At 45.3% G+C, this 25,245-nt stretch overlaps 13 protein-coding genes across 13 annotated transcripts; 6 read left to right on the top strand and 7 right to left on the bottom strand.

Moving 5' to 3' along the window:
• Positions 1 to 318: 318 nt before the first annotated feature.
• N7469_011493 (Zn(II)2Cys6 transcription factor) lies at positions 319 to 1,829 on the bottom strand (the record flags this gene model as incomplete). Its single annotated transcript, XM_056650398.1, has 2 exons — positions 319 to 999; positions 1,173 to 1,829. 2 exons carry the CDS (start codon positions 1,827 to 1,829, stop codon positions 319 to 321), a joined length of 1,338 nt encoding a protein of 445 aa, XP_056495462.1.
• Positions 1,830 to 1,955: 126 nt separating this feature from the next.
• Positions 1,956 to 2,255, bottom strand: N7469_011492 (uncharacterized protein; the record flags this gene model as incomplete). The annotated part of the gene is made up of 2 exons (XM_056650397.1): positions 1,956 to 2,096; positions 2,163 to 2,255. The coding sequence occupies 2 exons, from the start codon at positions 2,253 to 2,255 to the stop codon at positions 1,956 to 1,958; spliced, it is 234 nt and encodes a 77-aa protein (XP_056495461.1).
• Positions 2,256 to 2,697: 442 nt separating this feature from the next.
• On the top strand, positions 2,698 to 3,735 carry N7469_011491 (proline racemase family protein; the record flags this gene model as incomplete). The annotated part of the gene is made up of 1 exon (XM_056650396.1): positions 2,698 to 3,735. The coding sequence occupies one exon, from the start codon at positions 2,698 to 2,700 to the stop codon at positions 3,733 to 3,735; it is 1,038 nt and encodes a 345-aa protein (XP_056495460.1).
• Positions 3,736 to 4,486: 751 nt separating this feature from the next.
• Positions 4,487 to 6,189, top strand: N7469_011490 (MFS transporter; the record flags this gene model as incomplete). The annotated part of the gene is made up of 8 exons (XM_056650395.1): positions 4,487 to 4,765; positions 4,962 to 5,099; positions 5,151 to 5,345; positions 5,403 to 5,578; positions 5,634 to 5,711; positions 5,768 to 5,974; positions 6,032 to 6,074; positions 6,151 to 6,189. The coding sequence occupies 8 exons, from the start codon at positions 4,487 to 4,489 to the stop codon at positions 6,187 to 6,189; spliced, it is 1,155 nt and encodes a 384-aa protein (XP_056495459.1).
• A 2,452-nt stretch (positions 6,190 to 8,641) lies between these two features.
• N7469_011489 (fungal specific transcription factor domain-containing protein) lies at positions 8,642 to 10,902 on the top strand (the record flags this gene model as incomplete). The annotated part of the gene is made up of 4 exons (XM_056650394.1): positions 8,642 to 9,351; positions 9,421 to 9,742; positions 9,798 to 9,901; positions 9,960 to 10,902. 4 exons carry the CDS (start codon positions 8,642 to 8,644, stop codon positions 10,900 to 10,902), a joined length of 2,079 nt encoding a protein of 692 aa, XP_056495458.1.
• A 56-nt stretch (positions 10,903 to 10,958) lies between these two features.
• On the bottom strand, positions 10,959 to 12,314 carry N7469_011488 (putative erythromycin esterase; the record flags this gene model as incomplete). Its single annotated transcript, XM_056650393.1, has 1 exon — positions 10,959 to 12,314. The coding sequence occupies one exon, from the start codon at positions 12,312 to 12,314 to the stop codon at positions 10,959 to 10,961; it is 1,356 nt and encodes a 451-aa protein (XP_056495457.1).
• Positions 12,315 to 12,690: 376 nt separating this feature from the next.
• Positions 12,691 to 13,964, top strand: N7469_011487 (uncharacterized protein; the record flags this gene model as incomplete). The annotated part of the gene is made up of 3 exons (XM_056650392.1): positions 12,691 to 13,531; positions 13,589 to 13,852; positions 13,912 to 13,964. The coding sequence occupies 3 exons, from the start codon at positions 12,691 to 12,693 to the stop codon at positions 13,962 to 13,964; spliced, it is 1,158 nt and encodes a 385-aa protein (XP_056495456.1).
• Positions 13,965 to 14,175: 211 nt separating this feature from the next.
• N7469_011486 (putative inositol phospholipid biosynthesis protein Scs3) lies at positions 14,176 to 15,209 on the bottom strand (the record flags this gene model as incomplete). Its single annotated transcript, XM_056650391.1, has 2 exons — positions 14,176 to 14,277; positions 14,346 to 15,209. The coding sequence occupies 2 exons, from the start codon at positions 15,207 to 15,209 to the stop codon at positions 14,176 to 14,178; spliced, it is 966 nt and encodes a 321-aa protein (XP_056495455.1).
• Positions 15,210 to 16,952: 1,743 nt separating this feature from the next.
• On the top strand, positions 16,953 to 18,476 carry N7469_011485 (class I SAM-dependent methyltransferase; the record flags this gene model as incomplete). The annotated part of the gene is made up of 10 exons (XM_056650390.1): positions 16,953 to 16,997; positions 17,061 to 17,092; positions 17,147 to 17,200; positions 17,257 to 17,263; positions 17,312 to 17,356; positions 17,406 to 17,617; positions 17,673 to 17,698; positions 17,751 to 17,781; positions 17,835 to 18,189; positions 18,243 to 18,476. 10 exons carry the CDS (start codon positions 16,953 to 16,955, stop codon positions 18,474 to 18,476), a joined length of 1,041 nt encoding a protein of 346 aa, XP_056495454.1.
• Positions 18,477 to 18,653: 177 nt separating this feature from the next.
• N7469_011484 (uncharacterized protein) lies at positions 18,654 to 19,649 on the bottom strand (the record flags this gene model as incomplete). The annotated part of the gene is made up of 1 exon (XM_056650389.1): positions 18,654 to 19,649. The coding sequence occupies one exon, from the start codon at positions 19,647 to 19,649 to the stop codon at positions 18,654 to 18,656; it is 996 nt and encodes a 331-aa protein (XP_056495453.1).
• A 501-nt stretch (positions 19,650 to 20,150) lies between these two features.
• Positions 20,151 to 21,638, bottom strand: N7469_011483 (uncharacterized protein; the record flags this gene model as incomplete). Its single annotated transcript, XM_056650388.1, has 1 exon — positions 20,151 to 21,638. One exon carries the CDS (start codon positions 21,636 to 21,638, stop codon positions 20,151 to 20,153), a length of 1,488 nt encoding a protein of 495 aa, XP_056495452.1.
• Positions 21,639 to 22,764: 1,126 nt separating this feature from the next.
• On the bottom strand, positions 22,765 to 23,220 carry N7469_011482 (uncharacterized protein; the record flags this gene model as incomplete). The annotated part of the gene is made up of 2 exons (XM_056650387.1): positions 22,765 to 23,095; positions 23,156 to 23,220. The coding sequence occupies 2 exons, from the start codon at positions 23,218 to 23,220 to the stop codon at positions 22,765 to 22,767; spliced, it is 396 nt and encodes a 131-aa protein (XP_056495451.1).
• Positions 23,221 to 24,162: 942 nt separating this feature from the next.
• Positions 24,163 to 25,065, top strand: N7469_011481 (uncharacterized protein; the record flags this gene model as incomplete). The annotated part of the gene is made up of 1 exon (XM_056650386.1): positions 24,163 to 25,065. One exon carries the CDS (start codon positions 24,163 to 24,165, stop codon positions 25,063 to 25,065), a length of 903 nt encoding a protein of 300 aa, XP_056495450.1.
• Positions 25,066 to 25,245: the final 180 nt, after the last annotated feature.

Genomic DNA, 25,245 nt, shown 5'->3' with positions numbered 1-25,245 from the left:
CGGGCAACCATAGTGGTAGAACATAAGGTTGAGACACGCTGCTTACCACTTTGACCTACCTACCCATTTCAATTGATGTGCTCTAACAGAATTTGGTAATACTATTGGTCTCAAATTTCCGATAGGGTAGAAAGAACGGTAGAAAGAGGGGTTGTTTCAAGTGAATGTGACAGTACTGTGTAAGGCATCAGACAGCAAGCTTGTAGAGTAAGATTGCGCGGAGATACATGTCATTGATCAGGCCAAGCCAAATATGCCATTGAGTTTATGCTATTAAGTTTCATTCCAAGTTTCATAATTATTGTGATATACAGGTGCTCAGCAAAGCATGAGCAGTTCATTTTCATTCGTAAAGAACCTACTGGCCACAACTTGGCCAGGTTCTGCAGTCCAAACCTCCTCCAATTGATTCAGAGCAGTTTCCATGACTCCCATTCCAAATATTCGAATCAAATCTCGAAGGTACGCACGGGTGAGCTCTTTCTGATGCGGATCCCGGGCATGCATGCCGAAAACAAAGACTGGCCATGTAGCTGTAGTTGCAATGGGAGATGTGGGTGGTAGGCGTGAGAGCAATGATTCTAAACCCTGGAATGCCTTGTCAATGCAATCTTCTGCATTCTCTCCCGCAAAGCGAAAGTCTAAAAGTAGAAGAAGGCTTTGTTGGTAAAGTTCGGCGCACAATATCAGTTCTTGTTGGTCGCTGCGCGGCTTCCATTCTTCGATCTGTGTCCGTAAGTCATGGTATTGCTGGAGAAGGTCAAGTTTGGATGAAGCAGGCGACGAGGCTTGAGATGATTCTTCCCATAGCAAGGAAGATACTCGTGGAGCCAATATAAATAGCTCATAGGCACAGCCGCATAGGACACCGATCTCAGGACTTGGCGCAGATGGATTATTTGTCCAGGAGCCTGGTAGCATAATGGGCGTAGGGGGGGCAATTTGTTGTGAATGACGCGAGGGCAGCGTTATAGAGATATAGATCGGTAGTAAAAGAGACTATACTAGGCTGGGTGGGGTTCATATTTGAATTCTTGACGTAGGCCATCAGATGATGAGCACCTTCTAGGTGCCTTTGCATCGCTTTAGCATCATTACCCTTTGTAGCCTGATATACGTGGTCAGTCCGTGTCATTCATTTTAAGATCCAACTTTGGTAAGATTGTACATACCTCTAAGAGGTAAAATATCAAAACGACGAGTAAAGCCCGCCATGCTGCATCTACACTACTGCCCTGGCCGAAAGCCGTCGATAGCGCGATCCGAAGTTGCTTTAATGCCTGCGTGTAACTTGACCAGGTCAAGGATTGCAGTTCCGAGTTCAGTTCTGGCAAGCGTTGCATGAGATGAACCCCCGAGAGAGCAAGAATTGAGTTCATTAGCAACTCATCCCCAAGGGCAACGGGTAGTAGTGTATTGAGAAATGGGTTGGCGCTATCTTGCAAACATGCGAGTCGATTCGCAGTGTCTTTTAGATAATGATCGAGAAGTCTCCAAGTCTCTGAACCCGACAATACCGAGCCAGGTACGACAAATGGAGATGGGGACGCAGGGATCGTTGCAATCGGTAAATTGCGATGCGCACTAGACGGAGCCAAGGCCCACGCGTTTGAAGCGGGTACAAGGGCAGTAGCGTTGGGAGCTCTCTGCTGCTGCAAGGTTGATCCTGCAGCTAAATTCCTGGTCGATGGATTCAAGTCTGGCCATACACAACGAAGATCATTGCGCAAGCAGGCTGTGCAGGTGGGCTTCACCTCGTCGCATTTCTTCTTGCGACGCCGACAGGAGAGACATCCTAGGCGAGATCGGGCCCCGTTCGTGCGTAACATGGAAGGCTGGACAGCATTTAGTCCATCGCGGGTATATTAGAGATGAACTCAGCACCAAATATCGCGGTAATATGCCTCTCGTCAATCCCCGCGAAAGCAAATTGAAATGCATATATGGAAATGGGCTCATGTGGCGGGAAAAACGCCTTTCTGCGCCCACCGACCACGTGACCGGTTACCGCCCATGGCATTCAATTTCCATCGAAGCGCAGAAGATTCATTCATCATTATTCCAATCTGCGATGTCACCAGAAATGAAGTCGAAAACTACCGATATAATTTTCATTACTATTTGATTTGATATGGATAATTTTTGAGGGGCTGATGTCTTACCTGCCCCTCCTGGATCGACAAAGGAATCCGCACTTGTTCAAACCCATAATGGCCGGAACTTGGAATTCTGTTTGCAATGCCAGCGAAATCCATTGGTTGTGATATACACTAAAACCTAAATTTAAATGGACAGTTCCTCCTGAACGAGATGCAGGACAGTGGGCTTTGCGGGGATGATCACATCACTTGAGTCTAGGCCTGCCCCGTGCATTTTTGGATTGTGGAGAAATCACCATTTCAAAGCGCTTACAGCGCCAGCTAGATAGGAGTTCATGACCAAAGATACCTCAGGGTGGTGATACAACGAATGGAAATCACTCAGAATCATCTTCCAATTCCCGCGATCTTGGAAGTATATAATGTTGGGTACGGCCTCTTAAAGATTGAGGCAACCCAGAAATATCATACGCAATCTGAACCCAAAAAGTCTTCATTGGAGAATTGAGTCCAACGAATCTCAACGACGCAAATCACATCGCTTCGTCCATCATTCTTCAAAGACCAGCTGAAGAAATCACCTTGATTTGACTTTGAAATGCCCTTCTCACGCTCTGTGACCGTTGTCGGATGTCATTCCGAAGGAGAAGTTGGAGATGTGATCACTGGCGGAGTCTTGGATGTCCCCGGCGAGACAATGTATGATAAATTGGTACATTTTCAGACCAAAAAAGATGACCTCCGAAAGCTCCTCTTAAACGAACCCCGCGGCAGATCTTCAATAAACACAAATCTCGTGTTGCCAGCGTGTGATCCTCGCGCAGATGCTGGTTTTCTAATTATGGAGAGCGAGGAATATGCTCCCATGTCTGGGTCCAATACAATCTGTACTACCACAGTACTTCTTGAAACTGGAATGATCCCAATGAAAGAACCGATCACTGAAGTGACATTAGACACTGCCGCCGGACTTGTGACTGTCACTGCCGAATGCGAGGCTGGCAAATGCAAAAGTGTCGAGTTCGATAATGTCGCCTCTTTTGTTTTTGAGCTCGACTATAAGGTTATGGTTCCAGGGGTCGGACAAGTCTCCGTTGATATTGCATATGGCGGTATGATGTACGTTTTAGTGGATGTTGGTTCATTGGGTTTGATGGTAGACAACCAACAATCCCGGCAGCTGATAGAAACTGGCGAGCGTATCAAGCGCGCCGTGGAAGCAGCATATACGCCAATACATCCGGAAAACCCGGGAATCAAGGGATTTAGTGTGTTGGTGTTTACTGAGCCTCTGAGGATCGAAGACGGCTGCAAGGTGGCTGCGAATGCCACTGTTGTCTCGCCGGGACGCTTTGACCGGAGCCCTTGTGGCACCGGGACATCTGCTCGTCTGGCAGTGCTACATGCTCGCGGCCAAATAAAAGAAGGAGAGATATTTAAACATCGAAGCATCATTGGCACCGAGTTCGTGAGCCGCATTCGTGGGACCACAAAGGTTGGAGAATATGCAGCTGTCTTACCCACCGTGAAAGGCCGGGCTTGGATAACGAGCTTCAAGCAAGTTGTTCTCGACTCGACAGATCCTTTTCCGGAGGGATTCCGCGTGGGTGATCAGTGGCACATGCCTCCAAATTAGGCAGTGTTCGCGAATTACAAAACAACGTGTACGTAGTCTTTTCCATGTCATGTGTTCGAGCGAATTCCAGCTTTTGATAACACTAGGGAGACCTTTGCCCTATTCATCTTCGTAGTACATTATAATTCAGCACTTCCCTAGGTTGATAGTATCTTCGAAGTCATCTAAAACCCGATCTTTATTCTATGACTTCTTAGCTAAAACGAATTCGTAATTTTGTATAATCACGTAGGTACTCATTCAATTAAAACCAGAACAAGACACTGCATTTACACTCCGATACCGTACCTATCCAATAGTAATAAGCCTTGGGATGGTCCGTATATTGAAAATTGTCGCGGTATTGAGATATTATGCTCGGTGGGCCGTGAGTTATGTGGGCCTCCATTTATTAAGCACCTTCTTGAGTACTACGCCACAATGTATGAGACAGAATATCCGATGCAAGATAATCCACTCTGACTGATCAACCTTGATTCTAGCAATGGGGCCAAATAGGTAACCCCGGTCTATCTTACGAAATGCAAATGGCCGCTACTTTTCCGAGCCAAGGTCAAACTGATCGGCCCTCAACCCCGCAGTTTCACCCCGGATATCCAACTTCTCCAGCTGGAAAAACTGGAAGTCAAATATGGTCAGTTAGCCAAGCCCGATTCAAGCTTTATTGAGGATTTCAAGCCCTTTGACCTTTGACCAAGACTTGCCAAGGTACAGGTGATACTCTGTGTGGCTATAGAAATCATTATACAATATGCCAGGGTCAAAGGCAGCCGATTCTGACCATGTGGAGTTTACTGTCAACAAAGATGTCACGGGCCACTCGGCTGGGAGAATACCAACATTTATGGTTGGCTTGACTGAGGAAGAGAGGGAAAAGATGGAGAAAAAGTTGGTACGAAAGATTGACGCTCGATTGCTCATTATGATTGTCATAATGTACATTTTGAATTATCTGGATCGCAACAATATTGCATCTGCGAAACTTGCCGGTATGGACAAAGATTTGAACCTAAAGGGAAATCAGTACCAGGTACGTTGAAACCGAACACGAGAACTTGCGCTTTTCTTTATTGACGATTGTAGATTGTGGTCAGCATTTTATTCGTTGGTTATCTATTGATGCAAGGTTTGATCTAGCTCTGATAAACTCGAACACATCCCTGAGAAGTGCCAGCCTAATAACTTGGAAAATTAATATAGTACCATCAAATATGATTTTGAACAAGTTCGGCAAGCCTTCAATCTATCTTCCCGGTTGTATGTTTGCTTGGGGTACAATTTCGGCGGCCACCGCCGCCACCAAAAGCTTCGGAGGGCTTTTAGCCTGTCGATTCATTCTCGGATTCGTTGAAGCTGCATATTTTGTAAGCTAAACAGCTCAATTCATAAAACTTTTTTGCTAATGATATAAAAAGCCTGGGTGTCTTTATTTGCTGTCGGCATGGTACACGCGCAAGGAGCTCGGAAAGAGAACTGCTCTTTTATACTCAGGATCCCTACTTTCAGGGGCATTCTCTGGTCTCATTGCGGCAGGCATCACGAATGGTTTAGCTGGAGCTCAAGGAATCGCCGCATGGAGATGGCTTTTTATCATTGAAGGTGTCATCACGGTAAGACTGAGAGCAAATAATAAAACAAAATTTGGAATGATACTGATTCCACGTTAGGTATTCGTGGCTTTGCTGGCGGCCTTTATCATACCTGATCTGCCCCGCACTACATCATGGCTCACTGATCGGGAAAAAGAATTTGCTGCTTGGAGATTGGAAGCTGATATTGGCGAAGAAGACTGGGTTGATAGTCAACACCAGTCTATGTTCCACGGTGCCAAGCTTGCTTTTACGTATGTCTATCCTAATTTACTTCAGCCAGGAAAGTGACTAAAGACTAATGATAAGTGATTATAAAACCTGGCTGCTTCTTGGTGCAATCTATGGTTGCACCTCTGCTGGAGCAGTCACTACCTTCTTCCCAATGTCAGTATCATCTTTCGCGACTTGTATAAGACAATTAAGACTGACTCAGTGTGTAGAGTTATGGCTGGCCTAGGAAAGGGCACTGTTGACACTCTTCTTCTTACCACACCTCCATACCTCATTGGAACAATCGTGGTTTTGATCAATGCGTGGCATGCTGATAAGACAGGCGAGCGATACTTACACATTGCCCTTCCGCCAGTTGTTGCAATCATCGCTTTTATCATTCCGCTAGCAAATACTTCATTTGCTGCCCGATATGTGTAAGTGAATGCGCAGAAAAAATACTCGCTTTTGCTCGTTCTGATGGTTATTTCTAGTGCCATGTGCCTGATGATAGGAGGCATATATGCCGGATATGTGGTATTGCTAGGCTATGTATCAAACGGTGAGTAGAAGCACAGCCGATCAAACAAGCCTAAACTAATTCCTCTTCTAGTCTTACCTCGCCCTGCTTCAAAAAGAGCTGCGGCTTTAGCTCTCATAAACTGTCTGAGTAATGTCTGCCAGATATATACACCCTATTTATACCCCGGTTAGTTCGAAGATCATCATTGGGTAGGAATGTCAAGTTGTATGAGCTAATAAAGCTGCTTGTTCGCATAGATTCTGCAAGTCCAAGATTCGTTGCTGCATTTTCGCATAATTTGGCTTTACTAGCCATGACAATTTGCTTCGCCACACTAATCAGGATTGTTCTTGGCCGCTTGAACAAGCAATTGGACAACGAAGAGGGCCTGGATATTGACGTAAGTGGAGTTCAGCAGGACGCGAATGAAGAGCACGGGCTGCCAGGAAGAGCTGTGACCCAGGGATTCCGTTTCTTACTATGAGATATGATTAAAACTATCAGGAATTTCTTGATATAGGGTCATTGTGAAAATGGGTGCTACCAATGTGGCATAACAATGCCCTAGGGCTTGGCGAGGTCTAAGTCGGGGCGAGGTCTGAATAGGATATAGAGGACAGAGCTTACCGGTATTTGAAATATATGATTCTGCAAAGTACTTTTTTCCCTGAACTAACACCGCTTTAATGTCCATCTTGCAACTGTTGAAGAACCAAAGAACCACAAACAAAAATGCCAGTTGAAGGAAGCCTGAGAACTCAAGGCAAAAGCTTTAAGAATTTGAAAGTGCTAGAGGGGGGAAGATGCAGATGGATGGAGATTATGCATGGAAGCTACCTAGATGCCTATTTAAGTGGGTGCTCTGGATGACGAAGCTCTATCACTCAGCAGAAAGTAACAGGAGAAAACCGTTAATCATGCCGAAAAATCTTAGTTTAGAATGATTACTGGAACCTGAGGTCTGGAACTTTTGGGGGCAATCTACCAGCGCTCGCCGAGTAAAGTTAGTCGATGAACAATCGAGAGGAATGTTAACAGACGGTGGTTGTTGAAGACACACTAGATAATTAAGCAGCAAAGCAGCACCGCATAGGTGCTTGACCCACCAAAATTAAGGGCAAATACCATGAGCGGGTGATTGATAGAACGACGGCATTATGGTTGTGGACGTAGTGAGCCTACTCCAAAATTGACCATCCTGCAATGCTAGTGTTATGTCCGAAACATTAGGTTAGCCGTCTGGATTTTAAGAGCATCTAAATAAAAGGATTTGACTCACATCAAAATTACCGGTAAATGCCCTAATTTGTCCATCTGGTGTAAGGACTATATCATAGCAGGTTGAATCTGTCTTACCAATTACACTATTAGAGCCATCTCCTTCGTATTTGAAGATAGGAAAGAGAGCTTGGATACCCCCTTCGCCAGCAAAGACTTCAAATCCACGCGGCTACCGATTGCAAAGATAAATCTTGACCTGCCTTCTAGGAATCTGATAACCAAAATCAATTGTTGATAGACAATCACCATACCTAAGGCAGATCCCAGTAATGAACGAATGTTCATCTTCAGCCAGTACGGAAACGTCCATGTTCACGAGCTCAAATGATCTGACACGACGATAAGCGATGCACTCTGGCACATCGCATGCAACGTCTGGTTTCAATTGAAGTTACTTCAGGGATTACGAACATCAGATGCCACCGACAAAAAGTAGTACTTTCTCGGTGACATCTGATGTTCCATCCCGTATAATACTCTACGGGAACTCTTATTGGTGGAAGTCAGCAACGAATAATCCAGCCAACGGCTGTGGGACTGCGCTTTTCCGAGCGCTTTTCCGAGCTCCAGTTTAGCTATGGATTTTTTGAACATACCAATTCCCAAGTTCGATGTCACGAAGGAATAGCAAAGAGCTTACGCGGATCTGGAGGTATTTTAGTCACAACAGGGTGCATCCTACAACTTTATAGGATTTGCGCAGAGAGACAGTATGATCAACGGGTAGATGTAGAAGTACATGGGTTTGTTTCTACTATACCTTCTAGTGTAGTACGCGGCCCCCTGTAGATCAGACCATTGGCTAGCTTAAAGCGTGTAGATGTACCTTTCTATTCAGATGAAAAGACTTAAACTTAAGCTCTTTGCAAACAAAACCGGGAAAGAAAGAAAGCCAAGTCGAGACATTCGAAAGTGGAGACTATGTTGACAACGATTAATCTGCGGGGTACCCCAGACTAAGAGATGTCCAAGCTGGTCTGACTTAACTTCCATGCTGAATTTCCCATGGCATATTGCACAACTCATCAACAAAGTTGCTATCAAACCAGACCAGATGCCTGAATTCCAGTCTAGCAGGCGCCGTTCAGGCAAGGAACGAGTTCGAGTAACGCGTGCATGCGACACATGCAAGAGGTAAGCTCGAATTCCAAGAAAAGAAGAAATGCTAGCGTCTGATTAATAGTCTAGGAAAAAGCTTCGGTGCTCAGGGACTTTGCCTTGCTCACTATGCTTTCGTTCGGAGATCGAGTGTCAGTACAATGCAGGTTACAAAAGAGGGAAAATCCCCCGTATACCAGTCATGGATCAAGAGAGAATCCTAGACTTGCAATCGCCCCAAAGCCCAGCTGAAGAGGAATGGGAAAAGCTCCAGGCCACCACTTTGAAACAGTGTCTCACGCCAACTGAAAGACAGTCTCAGGCTGCTTCCACTGGGCAGCTGCATGCCTCAGATAACGACTCTATTTTGAAGGAGCCCATCATCTCAGAGGCCCCAGATTCAGTCCCCTCTTTGCAAGGACAGAGAATCCTCGATGGGAGCTCTCACAAACCTATTTATGTGCTAGGAGACGAGAAACGTACCATAAATTCTCAAGTCCAAGAGGCCGAAGAAACTGACCTTGAAGGGCATTATGTCGGTCCATCATCCGGGGTATCCTTCTTACTACGTGTTCAGAAAAGGCTCAGTGATAATTTGAAAAAAACATCTTCGGAACTTATTTTCAACTTTGGTGATGCACCTCTTCCAGATTATGACCATCAGTTTCTTGTGCTTCCGCCTATTGATGAAGCTCTTATCTTGGTCAATAGGTACTTTGAATTCTCTTTCCCTACTCATCGCTTCCTACACCAGGCTACAGTGGAACAATGGGTTCATACCTTTTACTTTGATCTCCAAGGGGCAAACAAGACTATTGATCGGGCAATGAAAGCGGTTATATTGATGGTTATGGCCCAGGGCAAACAGTATACTTCCGGCATGGAGTCTACAGCTGGCCAGTCAGTAAACAGGTGAGAGTCTGCATTTCGGCGTTGATGAAATCTCATATTCTGCCCTTTATTTATTGACCGTTCTATTAGCAATGCATATTTCGCTGCCTGCGAAAATCATCTGTCCCAAGAAAAGGGTCCGGTCAACCTCATAAGCATTCAGGCACGTCTAGCGCAATGCTTCTATCTTCTTTCAGAGTCACGAATGAACCACTGCTGGAGTCTCTTCGGAACAACTGCTCGTCTTGCACATGCTATTGGGCTTAACAGGCGGAGGAGGAGAGAGGTGGTTACAAACCATATCGACGAAGAGTGCAGGAGAAGAGTCTTTTGGTGTGCGTACAGCCTGGATAACTATTTGAGTGCAGCTCTGGGCAGGCCGAAGATTTTCCATGATGAAGATGTCGACCAGGTCAGTCCACATTGCTTTATTGATCTCACTATGATTTAACAAATTTATCATCTAGGACTTTCCGACATGCGCGAATGATTCTCAGATTCTCCCAAATGCCATTCTTCCACCCAACTCGCCAAGACAAAGTCTAATGCTAGCATCAATATGCCATGCAAAGTAAGCAGAAGATTCTCTACAATTGATTATGAGAGGTCTAGTCTAATATCTTCATCAGACTATCGCGACTAATCAGTGGTATTCTACGAGAGCTCTATGGAATTCAACAAAAATCTCTGTCAACGCAGACAGATATCGCTCGAAAGTACGAATTTGAACTTTCAGAATGGAGAGCAAGAATTGCTACTTTCTTGGATACGCCCAACATTGAACTACTTCAAATTACATTCCAACGGCAATGCAGTGTTTTGAATCTAGCATATGAGCACGCTCAAATTCTTCTATATCGACCTTTTCTTCTTCAAAATCTCGCGTCTTTAGGAAGAGAGCGAAGTGCCAGTCATTCAAATCTGCAGGATGCCATTGCAAACAACGTGGAAAAGTGCATTCAGGCCGCGTTAAGAACAGTCGAGATGTTCCAAAAATTATGCCAGACGAGACGCATGTACAATTCCTTTTGGGTGGGTTTTTTCCGAACAGAGTATCTTGATATTGGACTAACTCCTCATGGCCTCCAGTTTACACATTATAACGTTTTCTGTGCCATTGTCGTACTATATGTCTATATTATCCAAAACTGGTCGGATCCAGATCGCGAATATAGCAGATATCTCCAGGTCGGCGAAGGTGCTCAGCTTGAGCTTGCAAAATGTGGAACTCAGTCATCATTTGCTCAGCGATATGTTGTGGTGCTAGAAGAGTTACGGAAAGAGGCACACAAGATAACCAATCAATATGCAGGTGACGGCGATTTCTTGGGCATTCCATCTCCCAGCGCGGGTATCACCGAGACTGTAACTCAACAACATCAGGGGAGGGGAACAGAATACAATTCGCAAGCCCAGGGTCATCAAGACTTAAACGGATGGCTCTCCGAATTGGCACAGGATACCAGTCCGCCCTCCTGTCTTGCAGGTATGACTGGATGGGGAGACTTTGACTCTTTTGTTTTGACTGGATTAGGAGACTTGAGCCATCTTCTACCCGGAGGTTATTCGTGATCATTTTCTCCCCATGACTTGATTCTAAACAAGGATAAAGATTCGAAACAAGAACCTCAAAGTCCGAAAGGATATGTCTCTTCTTTCCCGAGGCTTGTCTTTGGCTGGATACTCTCCAGAGGCTTCACAGCTTCAGTTCGATCGAACCAAATATATCCATCGAATTGTTTATGAAGAAAGGCGTGTGAATAATGGGATACTCTCTCTGTGTCAGGTCGATAGATCACACCTATAAACCTTTGCAGTCGATTTTCGGCTGCCATCGCTGTTCGCAAAGTACGGTCAATCCTGTCACGACGAAGGTCGATGACAAAACTTGGGATATTTGACTCGTGGGCTATCATTTCCCAGCTGTCATAGCGAGAGGGCTTGACATCCATCACCTCCATATCCTCATCCCAATCATGTGAAGCAGCAACTGTACCAGTGTGTGTTCCACATCCAAGTATACAGACGTTCTCCCGACCAAGACGCTCTCGACAGAGTTGTCCAGTATTAACCTCGTTCCGACGCATGCCCATGCTGGTATAACGTGCATCCCCAACATGGGAATTATGAGCCCAGACGATTGCCTTATTCGCGGGTGGAGGACGATGCTGCATCAAGCGGTGCAAAGTGTCGAACATGTGCGTATCTCGCATTGTCCACGACGTCTCTGAGCTCCAATACATCTCCCTATAGTATTTTTCTGCATCGCGTACTAAATACGCATTCTGTTTACCACTTTGGTATTCTTCCGCGCCGCTGCTTGGCACATTCTTATCAATGTATTCCATTCTCCTGTTGAGAAGGTTTCGCAGAATGGCCATTACCTCGCTTTCGCAATCATCCATTCCGTGGAGGGCTGATAGACCATAAGAAGTTGGTTCATCAACCCATGGTTCTAAGCAACCATATCGTTTCCGCGCTACTTTGCCAGCTGCGGGATCCACAGCGTCAAGATAATCGAGAACTGCCTGAATTGAAGCGCCCATACTGTATAGATCCAATCCATAAAATCCCACTCGTCTTTCTGTTGGTTGATGCGTATTCCAGTCACGCATCCATTCTACCAACTGTTGCATTTCACGGTTACGCCACATCCACGTTGGAAATCTTTTGAATGGTTCATGGCCCTTTGCTATGCCACCAACCCCAGCTTTTGGCCCTGGTCGCATACGCACGTATCTATCGATAGCTTCCGCATCTGGCCAATCTGCTTCAACTGCAACCATCGTATAACCGTGCTGCTGAATCAGTCGCTTGGTGATTTCCGCCCGTGCAGAGTAGAACTCGGAGGTCCCATGGCTACCATCTCCCAGGAGAACTACTTGCTTTCCAGCAAAAGTATCGAAATGAGAAGCGAATTTTTCGTCTTCAATCGCAGGCAAAGGTTGGATTGCCTGATTAAATAGCTCTTGTAGATGTGTCATGGGGGCTATTACTCTCTGGAAAGGAATAAGTCGCATAAATCTATAGATGCCGGAAATGGCAGAATTGACAACTTTGGAAGATAATTTGTTTTATCAAGACTACTTTTTCAATACTCAAGAAGGTATTTGCGTATTTCCTACAGGGCCAACCAAATGATCTCAACCCCGTGTAACTGGCCAGTCATAATGACTTCACGTCATACTTTCGTGAATTAAAGCCACAAATCAGTTGCTTGGAACCATGGGATGCAAGTATCATTTCCGGAATGGAACTTCTCTCAATCCCCTCACGAATCGATTGCCACCTCTGATGTTTGCAAAATCCCCATCAATAATCATTAAGAAACTCGGTTTTCAATGTCTCAGATATCGCAAGATGGCACTCCCTACAAGTAGTCCCTCCCCAAAGCTTGATCGTTTCCAATCAGCCATGGAAGCGGTCTATGGGGATTTCAGCATCATCGAAGAGCCAGAGAAATGGACACCACCCCGACGATCTGGTGGTCATCGTGGATGCTATCTGTGGACAGATGCTTTTGGGGTGATCAATCTGTTAACAATGCATAGGGAGTATTCGAAGGCAGGCGGAGGTGCAGTCAATGATGACCGGTATCTCTTAATGGCTGGACGCTTGATTGAGACTGTGCATGACGTTCTTGGCCGGACTAGAGATGGGCTATCCAGGCTACCAGGAGCTACAGATGCCAACCCCTTGGGTGGTGGACTCAGAATTGGCAAAACTGACGAGCATGGATCTGACTGTGATGGGCAATACCATCACTACTTGACGATTTGGATGTTTGCCTTGAATCGTATGTCCAAAGCCTCAGGGGATATCAAATACAATCGCATGGCCGTTGAGCTGGCCCGAGCAATTCATCCAAAATTCTTTCTTGATCGCTTTGGCCCAAAACCACGGATGGTTTGGAAGATGTCCATGAATCTTTCATTGCCTCTTGTTTCTTCTGAAGGAAATCTTGACCCTATTGATGGATTTGTTGTTTTTCGACTTCTGCAAGCTGCTGCAATGGAAGCAGGTGACGGCAGCGTCCTAGCCGAAGAAGTCAATGACTATAAACGAGTTATGGAGCGCAAGGGCGAGCACTTTGTCTCGAGTGACCCTCTTGATCTAGGAATGACTCTTTGGACAGCGCATTGGTTTTCCGAAAAAGAAAGATGGGCATCAAATTTGGCCAGAAAATGCTTTAAACAATTATGTGAGTTCTGCTTGGCAGGTCCTACCATTTTCAAATCCGGTCTAACCCTAAACCCAGACGATCTCTTCGAGATAAATCAATATCTCATGCGGAATATCAAATTTCGCTTGGCTTTTCGAGAATTTGGGACCTCCATGGGAGCTCAGTGCCAATCAGAGCATATGACAGAAAAAGAGGGATCTATTGATCTGAAGTCTTGGGCCGATTCCATCATCGCTGCATGGGATCCTTACATGGAACTCACGATAGCCAAGGGACTTACACCTGATAGTTTGAAACCAATCACGCATGTCATGTACGCATCAGCTCTTATCCCGGGAGGTAAGTATGAGCTAAATATCTCAATCTTTGCTGTTTATATGCTGACTTTCTATATCAAGCGTTCTGTGCAGGATACTTCGGAAAAGAGCCTGATGCTGCTGTCCTGGATTGAGACAAGAGCGATTACTCAGAATCGTTGTATATGAATGTATATGCTACTCTTAGCTCAAATATGTCAAGGGTTGGGAAGTGTCAAAAGTCGAATAAGGATTGCGTCGCACATGCTGTTTCTAAATGCAGGTCTACGCCGACTGAATGCCATTTATCATACATACACATACACGAGAATATACACAATAATAAAGAACACCTTGCCAGAGCGCCTATACCCCTGGAACACCAATGACGTCTCTCCAGGGTGCCAGGGTTCTAGGAAGAATATAAAGAACGTATACAGTACCTAGAGCGACAGCTAAACCAGACCACTGAGACAAGGATGTTAGTATTAGTCTCCAAAAAAAAAGATCGAGGAAGTAAAGGTGTGACGCCTTACCTTTTCTAGCCACGTATGGAACCATATAGCCGTCATGAAAAGCATCCACCAACCAAGTCCAACCACGCCCCAGACCAGACGCAGACACCATCTTCTCAGTGGGTCGGATGAATCTGATTGTTCATCGACCGATAGGCTTGCAGGGTCGCTCGACTTGCGAGTGCGGGATGCTTCGCCTTTGTCCTGCGGGGTCGTGGATGGTGCAGCGAAAGCCCCAACACCGATTGCTTCGAATGATAGAAAGGCAGTCGCCAAAACAAGCATGAAAACATGTCCGCTGATGTCATGCCCTCCTGCCCAGGCTCCGCCAGCAGCCTTGCAAGCGGCAGCGCTGAAGAGTGTCTCTAGCTGGGCAGAAGGACTCTCACTTGCTTGCGGGCCTAGATTCTCAACTTTGTCCATTACTTGTTCACACTTGCCACCAGTGACAACAAAGCCGCGATCAATAATGGCAGGGCCAAAGAACCACTGTGTCATCAAATACCAGACTGATGTTGCGAATGCATAACGGAGGACGGCTTGGAGGATACGCCGGGAACGTGTTTGTTGTTGGGAGGAAGAACGGTAGGCTGGTTGGCAAATGAGAAGTGAAGCGAAAGCTAATGTCGTCCACAGCCACCCAATCTTTACAAAGTAGACATTGAAGATGTTGTTCTTCCGAGCGAAGTAGTTAACTGGACTTTCGGAGATGTGCAAATCGGCAGCGAGGGAGGGAGCCAGAGCACCAGACGGTGACGTCCCTGAACTTGCTCTTGATGCGCGCGCGGTCGGAGAAATCATGGAAAACAATGATCCAACTAGTAAAGTTATTGGATATACCAGGAGGACGACCGGGGCCGGAGGTTTCCTGGTAGGTGAGGTCATTGTTGATTCGTGGCACAGAGGTTGAGAGAGAACAGCGCGGCTTCTTTTGTGGATGATGCGCACTAAAATGGTGGGGAGGTCATTCGTATCAATATATAGATGTTGCGAGGTGCTGCACAAAGGAGAAAGAAGAGTGTAAATTGGAAGGCGAATGGACGAGGGAAACTTGGATAATTTGGAGACTTCCAGTTGAGCGGAGATGACATCAACCGAGGCATCAATATGTTGATACCTTATTAATAAGGCATAAACTGCCATGTTAAGGCCGACGTAGAAAATGAAGAAAATCTCGACATCCGAGAAACTATGGGAGTATGAGAACTCGTCAGATGGATAATGGGGATCGGAGATACTGATTCTACTCTTCGGTTCACTTTGTTAACTTAGATAGAATACCCTGGACTTGAAGCAATGCACCACCAGTCCAAACTCAACCATCTCCAGTTCTTCCAGTCGATCTAACATATTATGGTCTATCGATATACAGTAAGGAGACCAAAAGATTATTGAGAAATTGGGAATCGAAAGGCTCTTCGACATAGATAGAACTTGAGTTATATGATATTGAAAAATTGTGGTCAAGCTATTATTCATGAGAGGTTTAGCATGTTCCATTCAGTCCTAGGAGAAGAAATGTATTTGAAATAGTACATATTCATGTGTAAAGAAGGCCGTAATATGGTTCAGAAAGTTGGCAGAACATTTTTCCTCCAGCTCATTGAATGCAGATGGACCGACAAAAACTGTTAAGTAGCCGACCTGATATACCCAAAGCCGAAATGCACAAAGCTGGATGGATACAAAAGAGAGGGGCACCCGAGACGAGCCCTCATCGATTATTGTCCTTGCGAAGAAGACGCCAAGACATGCTTATAACTCCGCTCAGGGTGATCCGGTCAGTCGGGTTCGACTAGTACTACATACGTGTGTAAAGATTGTGTGTGTGTGTGTCGTGAAAATCACTGCGGCTAACCCCATATCCCGGTTCATTGGCCCACGTAATGTTACGTACGATGTATTGATTCACTATGGACTAGGGGCATTTTCGGAAGAAAAAGCAATGAAAAGGTTGTACAATTCTATAAGACAACAAGAGTAAAGAGAAAACCGGAAACTGTATGATGATCGATCCATATTATCTGCCCACCTGTGTACTGCACCTATCCTTTAGCGCCTTCGAGGTCCCGGTTGTCGCAGATGTTCTCCAAATTTCAAGGTGAGGAAATGTATGTAAAAATGGTACCAGATCCTCGCAGCTCGGTCCACATTCCTCTGCAGCAGTTGATTGGATTTGAGCAGGTCCGTTCTCGACCTTCTGCGGATCAGCAATCCCAAATCGACGAATCATATTCACCTGTTGGAGGGCACTATTGGTAGATACCTTCCATGACGACCAAACAAATTCCCGTGAGCTGCCTTTAGAGCCTAATACCAAACTGTCGGGATTGCTGCTGGTTTCTTTCCGGAACAAAATGGAACCCTTGTGCCCTAGTTCGGAAGTGGAGGGGAGAAATCATGACCGAACGGAAGTCCCGAGGCTCTGGCACCCTAACAACTGTCTCCAAGCTGGAGGGGTCATAAGACTGTAGTCGGTGTGGCGGAGAAGAAGAGATTCTTAGATTTTCTCTCTCCTTCAAACATACTTATCGCCCGGTGCCCGATCTTTAGATCGATTTTTCATTTACTCCGAGTCGGGGCTCACGCGATCCATCCCTAGCCTAGCCAAATAAGGTGTGGTAGGGCATGCATCACCAAATTGACAACGGCTCGTTTGTCCACGAAGCCGACGTGTGTTACTCTTCATTTACTCTCGAGAAGCTCTAGGTTAGACTAAATATCCTTTAATCATAGGTATCCGATGTCGACTCAGCATACAATGGCTCGTGAGTAGCCGATTATGTCTTTTACAAATCGAATTTGCTAACCTCCTGAATAAGGATAAGCAATGAGAGCTACACCGAGAGTATCACTTCGACCGCGTTTAATTACCAGTATGTGTATATCGCAAAACACCATTGGGCAACTTTCGATTCTAACCAGGACGCAGATATGAGGTGAATATCCCAGTGTCTGACCTTGTGACTTGCGTTAAGTCTGTGTAGAACGGTCGCAGATATCATTCATTCCACGAAGGGGAATATTTCTTGGTATGGGACTCTCTTCAAATCAAAAGACTTCAACTGACCTGTTTTTTAGCCCAACGATGAGCGAGAGCAAGATCGTCTTGATCTAGTTAGTTTGCAGTTGTCCACAAACTCGAATGAGCTTCTAACTCACGAATCACGTCAGAGCCATCATATCTATTTGATGCTGCTTAAAGGCGAGCTCCATCTAGCGCCAGTTAAAAATCCCGGGAGGGTTCTGGATTTAGGGACTGGTACAGGGATATGGGCACTTGATTTTGCAGAGTAAGTGCTCATAAAAAAATGATCAATGAGAACGAAGGGCCCTAACATTTCCTAGTGACAATCCGGCTTCTGAAGTCGTTGGTATGTTAAGCTTTTCGCATTAGGAAATAACCTCAGGACTAAATAAAACCAGGGATTGATCTCAGTCCCATACAACCTGCATGGTAAGGATCATTTCAAACAAATGTTAAAGGGCAACAATGACCAACTTTGACAGGGTACCACCAAATTGCCGATTTGAAGTGGATGACTTTGAAGAGCCATGGACGTATAGCCATAAATTTGACTATGTCCATGGACGAGAAATGGAAGGGAGCATAAGGGACCATGATCAGTTATTCCAACGCATATACGAAAACCTGAACCCTGGTGGCTGGTGCGAAATGTCCAGCATGGAGGTCAATACATATTCCGATGATGATACTCACCTCAGAGCATCGAGCATGCTAGACGTCGCAAAGGAGCTACACGGAGCTTCAAGAGTCTTCGGGAAAGACATGTCTTCAATATCAACCTGGAAAAATCGAATGGAGAGAGCAGGATTCATTAATGTGAAAGAAGTAATATTCAAGGTTCGTTTTCTGCTTCAGCTATTGGTTCGAAAAACGCTTACACTGTATACTAGCTGCCTCAAAGTCCGTGGTCAAAGGATCCGAAGCTAAAAGAGCTAGGTAGATTCCACCAGCTTAACATGCTCGAAGCCATGCCTCCATATTGCTATGCTCTGTTTACTCGTACGCTTGGTTGGCATCGTATACAGATTGAAGCACTTTTAGCCGGCGTACGCCGCGAACTCAAAGATTTATCACTTCATCTCTATACAAAAGTACATTTTGTCTACGGGCAAAAGCCGGGGTGACATGGCAAAACCTACTTGAAAGAAAAAAAAATCAAATATGTACCTAATTCTTGACGAAATAACGAAGATGTCCCATTCACAAACTCAAGGGGAAATTCTAGTAACAATCTTGGCGTTTAACACACTGTATCAACGATAAGCAAGTGATAGTCTACAACAGTTAGTAGCCCAGCAGGCCTACTCACTTTCTATAAACTCCTTCCAGATCTCGTCAATGTGAAACAATGCTGAACTATGACCTCCGGGGACTTCCTTTAATCTTGCTGATCGGTAACTCTTCAAGAGCCATGAATTGGCACTTCCACCAATCTGATCGGCTGTTGATTCGACCAGAAGTACGGGTTTAGATGCGTGCTGATCATCAAGTTGTCTCGGATCAAATCCCCAATCAGAGTGGATGATATCGGATAATTCCATAAATCCATCCCAGTTCAGACAACACTCCATACTTCCCTTGGCCATCTCATTAACGAGTTCGTCCTCGGTCAATCTATTCTTCTCTAGCCAACACTCCATCGCTATCTTTTCGTTCGTGTCCATTCTATTGATGGCTGTTTTATACAGAAAGTCCTTCGCCCCATTTAGATCTTTCAGCTGTCGCCCAACAAATATTCTGAAAAGCCATTGGAGTAGATGAAAAGGTAACAGCTGTGTTAGAGGCCCAAACAAGAGCCAACCCTGCCAGCTGAGATCCTTCGCATAGCCATCATGATATCGAACAGGTGAAAGGCCTACTATCAAGAGACATCCGGCAATTTTGCGCCCGGCTGGGAATAGGTCGTAGTTTGCCCCGTATATCATCTGAGCAGGGACCGTCCCATATGATCCGCCTGAAATATAGAGTGTATCGAAATCATTTGTTGGATATAAATGTTGGAGGAGTGCGGCTATGTCTCTCGCGAGACAAACATGGTAAGGCACCGTAGGGTCTCGTGTACTGGTATTGCCCATCCCTAATAATGTAGGGGCAATCCAGTGGGCTCTGATTTCACGACATGGTTCTGGAATTCTAGGTGCGGATCCAACGCTGAAAAGTCCAGTGAAGAATAGCACAACCGTACGTGAAGCTGTTGGTCCGTTATGCGCATATGCTAGATTTCTCCCGTCTGGCAAGATGAGGATATGCTCTTGTTCTCCTGCTATGCGATCGTATTCATGATTTTTTGTCGCCATTTATGAGACTTGAACAGATTGAGTGGATCTTGGAATTATTCAGTGATATCCCTTTAATATATTAGTGTAGCGATCTGTACCACGACATCATGGGATCTACAAGATATGTACCGATTCGGGCAAATAGTGCGAAGGGGCACTTCATGTTTCGGACTGGACGAGGCTCGGTCGGAGCACCCGAGTGGTCCCTCCTAACCCTAACAAATCCCATGTGAAAAAGGTGGTATATGAATTCATATTGAACGACTGTTTGATTTTTGCGTAAACAAAGTGAATTTGAATCAGATTCTTGATGCCGGATGGCATAACTTGGCTTCTGCCTATTTTCGAAATATTTACCGTGGAAAAAATGTCTTGATAAAAAGATATTGTCATTTACACTAATACAACGACTTAAATTCCTCGTGAAGTAATAACAGGACCAGTTCGTCGCATCGATTTATCGTTAAAGTACTGGAAATCGCTTCGATCAAAGATCAATATCGATACAAGAATTTTCACTCATTTTATCCTGGCATTGTCCATCTCCGCAATGATATTCGAAAGTGAGGCTGATTGATGCAACCGAACATCATTGCGAGTCTGTTTCCAGCCTAAAATCTCATTCATTTCGTGACTTTCATGATATGGTTGATCGGGAGTTGCTGGACTTCCAAGATACTCAACCGATATATTCTCTGGTGTCCGAGTAATGATAATTTTAGGGACTGATCTCGGAGGTTCGGACGGCGCCACTGTCCCATCTCCCGGTAACTCTGCAATGACAGTCCCTGGCTTTGATTCTGAAGCAAGCTCGGCTGGTGTTGGAGCAAAGACAGCATCGCCAGTGAGCTCCGCGACAGGCCTTACAGCATCTAATTCCGGTGTGAAGATTGGATGAGGCTCTTGCGAATCAGGACTTGTATCTGGACTGGAAACTGGGGTATTCTTTTGCTCGGAGGAAAGACTTTGGAGATGAGCGAAGACTTTATCGAGGCTTTCTTGATGCCTGAAGAGGCGTGATTGCTTTTCATAAGCCTTCTGACAGTCTTCATTTTTCCAGCGCTTTTTGTTGGAAGAACTGATTTTGCCCTTTCGCTTGACCATATCCAGCCGATGCGGTTCGAGCAGTTTAGCCAAATCTTGACTCATGCGCCGCGCATCGTTAATAGCAGAGTCAATCCACTGATACTCAATCTCTCCCAAAAGGACCGATTTCGCCTTTTGAAGCTGTCTTGTCTGGTGCAATTGAAAGAACGTATGATCGGTCATATTTAACAAATCTCGAATCTGCTCATCTTGCTTTTGTTCCTTCGAGGAAGGGTCGATCAAATGGTACTTGGATGGCATTGGGGCAGTAGGCGTTTGGGAGGGAGCCTCAGCGGGCTGTGGAGAAGAAGAGGATATCGTAGCTTCCGAGGACTGAACTGATTGTGGCGATCCAGTTGAAGAATAGTATGATGGTGATTGTGAGGGATATGAGTTTTGCGAAGCTGGCTCGGAGGGTAGACTGGTTTGGTTTTGAAGGGATAAGGGTAAAGATGGGGTTGATTCAGATGGCTGAATAGTCTCAATTTGATTATCCAAAGTTTTTGTTTGGCCATGCGGTAATCGTTGTAGTTGGTTAGTTGACTGGTAGAGTTTCATGGCTGAACGACTCAGCATCTCGGCGGTCGATTGTCGGCATCGAGCCTTAGAGCTCTTCCAGCTGTTGGTAGATCGTTGCCAGGCGTCCATAGTCGATTGCTGACACCGTTCTTTTGATTGAGCCAGCGTCATCGAAGACCGACGCCATGCCTCCGCGGTGCTCTGTTCGTATCGATTTTTGGAGTTCGCTAGCGAGTCAGACGACCGGTGCCATGTCTCCAAGGTCGCTTGATGATATCGATCTTTGGAGTCCGACCATACTTGGGTGGATCGACGCCATATGTCCTTCGTAGAATCTTGCCATTTGTCTGTGATTCGTTGTGTCTCTTCGCTCTCTCTATTTTGTGGATTTGCAGCTGCCATTTTGATGGATCTATTATCATTCGTCTATTTGAGAGAAATTCTCCACTATCTTCGAGTAATGAATCAGCGATCGAGAAGGTCTGTCGCAGTGAGATTCCATTAGCATTAACAAATTTAAACATTCAGGTGGGCAACCCGGGTCCAGCTCCCCATATTATAAGTTTCAAGCCTTTGAGAAGCCTCAATCACTGTTTAATCAATCAGATGCCCCTGAGTGGGGGTGTAAGCATGGGTTATTGGCAGAAGCCTTGGTCGGGGCAGAATTGTTTAGTGGCTTAGAACCAAAAGGGTAGTTCGATATTCAGAAGCCTGCGAATGGATGCAGATCTGCCTTGTTCTGTGGGCAAGATTGGTTAGCAATCCGGCACTAAAGTCGGCGCAGTTGGGGCCAAAACCGCGGTGGAGAGTTAGGGTTTAACATCATTGGCTGCTTCGTATAGACGTCACCTCATCTTCACAGCCTTGCTATTTTTATCATGCAAGATGAGGACGGTCAACTTGTCAAGCTCATGGGGTGATCGTTTGATATAGTGGCGCTCATTAATGATATAGAGATCTTATTTATCCACAACCATCGCTTTTCGAGGTGTATGCCCCAATGGTTCCTAAAATGTAACCTCGCGTTCGGATTGGGGCTGCAGTATATATGGCAGGGTATATAATGCTATGCTCCCTATCTCAAGAAATATTAGGAACTTTCCTAGTTTTATTATCAGTCAAAGCCATATACTATAGTTGTTAAGGAAGAATACTTATCATTTCCAGTTTCTTGCGTTCGTCGAGTATAAGCACTATGGCATATACCAGAAACTCATTATTGATACATACTAGGTATTCAGCACTGTTAGTTGCAGGGCTGTTATCTACTTAAAGAAATCGATTCTTACAATCTTTGCTCCGGTCGCACAAAAGTTCAAAGCGTAGCTTTATAGGACTTCAATGGCTTACTATGATCTTTCTATATAGTTAAATGAGCCTTAGCAACAAATTCATTTTCGCTATACAAACCCAGAATACCGGCAATCAATACTATAGTGGAGAGTATAAAGTACACATTGTAGCCCCGTTATGCAAATCCTTTTTAAATTGATGATTGGGAATAGTACTCTTGAGCAGTGTCAGGCTTTCAATGCCCTTGTGCTTTGGTCGGATGAGGCTCACTGTATGGGGGCGGAGCTCGATTTTCTGGGATCGGATAATACATTTGTGATCCCTCTATAGAGCGTGGTTGTCCGTGGTGTTGTGTGTGACCCATTGGTGGCCCATGATATGGGCGATACTCATGAGGTGGGCCCCATTGCGGATATTCTGCTCCGTTGTAGGGTTGGCTTGAATATTGATTTCGATACATGTAATCCATATTTGAAGTGTTTGGCTCTTGGTGATACACTGATGGGCCGTATCGACCATTCTTATTCTGGCGCTGTTGTTTCTTATCTTCGTGATCGTTCGCGGCTCTGTTGACTAACATTAGTATATGATTTCGCTGTTAGATAGATAAAGTCTGGATAACTTACCTTGATGCAGCCTTAATTAGACCATATCCGCCGGCTAAAACAAGACCAGTTTTGATAAGACCCATTTTCGCTATGAATTTGAAGTCTGGAGGTCGTTTCAATGAGACGCAGTAGTTGACTACGCAAGAGGACTGTTCAATGTTTTGAAGAGGTGAACTGTACTCGCTGATACGTTTGTGAATGAATCTTGTGGCTCCTGGTACAGTATGACAGTATCTATAAGAGCAAATTTCTTCGTTTACTATAAGCCTTTGTACTAAAAAATTGCAGCCTTGCTTGAGAATGGCTTGGTTTTGCAGACGACGATCTACTCAGCCTTGTTGCAGTGGATCCATCTAAGCAAAGCCTTTCTTTGGCCAATGAAAATTGTATAAAAAGTAGTCTTGTTTGGCGCTATTCCCAAAACAATGTAAGAAACCGAGCCCGAAACCGAGTTTCTTTGGGGCCTATTTCGCTGTCGTCTAAAAGCCGCAGTTCCCAGGATCGACTAACTATAACTCAACTGCGCCTAGAAGGTAAAAAGCTTCTTACCGAGACCGAGATCAACAAGCTTTGCTTGAAGCTCATCGTACCTCGCGTTTGAACTGCTTCTTCTAGCCATAATCGTCCGTCGTCCCAGTGATGCCACCGTGCCTAAGCCACCGCAAGTCCACTACCGGCTGTTTAAGATGCAAAAAAAGAAAAGTCAAGGTGAGGATTCCTGGCCACCTCAATCCACACACATGCCAATCCTTCAGTAGTGCGATGAAAAAAAGCCTCGCTGCAGCCATTGCTCTCGTCATAATGTCATATGTGAATGGCCTCAACTAGAGACTCGTGTCTACAAACCAAAGCTAGCCAAATCTCAAAATGGCACTTCCTCAAGACAGCTGCAGTCAAATCCCCGAGCAGGACTTCCCTCGCCGGAGCTTGGCGTCTTGCGTGTTCTTGATCTGCGGCTCATGCACCACTGGACGACGGCAACCGCAGGTACAATGAGCTCCGCACAGCTTGTATCTGTGAAAGAAATGTGGAGCATATCTGTTCCCCAGATGGCCTTCGAATATGAGCCACTCCTTCACACATTACTCGCGCTCGGGGCAGCGCATCGCTCTACACTAATTCCTTGCGAGGCAGATACATTGCGCCCTGTTCATCAAGGGTACATCGACTCCACCCTACAGCGGCATAGACCCGTGATGTCGCAATTAGATGAAAATACCAATGAGGCAGTCTGCCTGAATGCTGTTTTAATATCACTCTATACACTATTTCTACGATCTGAGCCATCGACAGAGCCTTACCAGCCTCCGATGCTTTGGCTCTCTATGGCGCATGGAATTCGAACTATTATGAAAAGTGTCATTCACCAGCTAATCCGAAATAATTCTCGAATATTGCCCCTCATCTTCGCGCAACCTACTCTTTGGGGCAAACAACAATCTTGTTTATATGAGGGGCCCTTGAAACCCTTTCATTTTCTTCTAGAATATCGTCTCGATGAAGAAGAGATGGGCGAGAAAGATAAAGAAGCTTATACAGGAGCTGTCGAATATCTCGAACGTTTGTATATTGCCATGGAAACACGCGAGCCAGACTTCATCATTCGTAAAATGTTCAGTGGATTCCCGCCGGTGGTATCTCGAGACTTTATCCAGCTTACATCCCAAAAAAGACCCCGTGCTCTTGCAATTTTAGCCCGTCTTTTTGCCATAGGCAAGATGGTGGATAATATATGGTGGCTTCACGGAATTCCAGAGAAAGAAATTATCGGGATCAACAGCATTATGCCTATTTCATGGAAGTGGACAATGGATTGGCCGCTCAGCCTGGTCTCTACGAGATCGCCCGTCGAGTCAGTGACAGCTGATAATCCCGTACTGGAGTACCAAGCTCTCAAGTTGAAGACAATGGACTATTTTCATCATTAATTGGAGTAAATAATGATGGCTACTTGTCACTACTCGTTACTAGCAGTTCTGTTAGGCCAGTGGACGCCTGAGATTGATCGTCATAAAACATTCATCCTGCCGGTCAACCTTATATTTCGAATCAGAAATTCAGGCTGATTGTACAAACATTGGAATGTATGCACTGTATATACATTATCT

This window comes from Penicillium citrinum, assembly GCF_028827155.1.
Source record: "Penicillium citrinum strain IBT 23319 chromosome Unknown utg000010l:1.0-1229701.0:1.0-1230130.0, whole genome shotgun sequence".
NCBI classification, from domain to species: domain Eukaryota; kingdom Fungi; phylum Ascomycota; class Eurotiomycetes; order Eurotiales; family Aspergillaceae; genus Penicillium; species Penicillium citrinum.
This window is presented reverse-complemented; position numbering and strand designations above follow the sequence as displayed.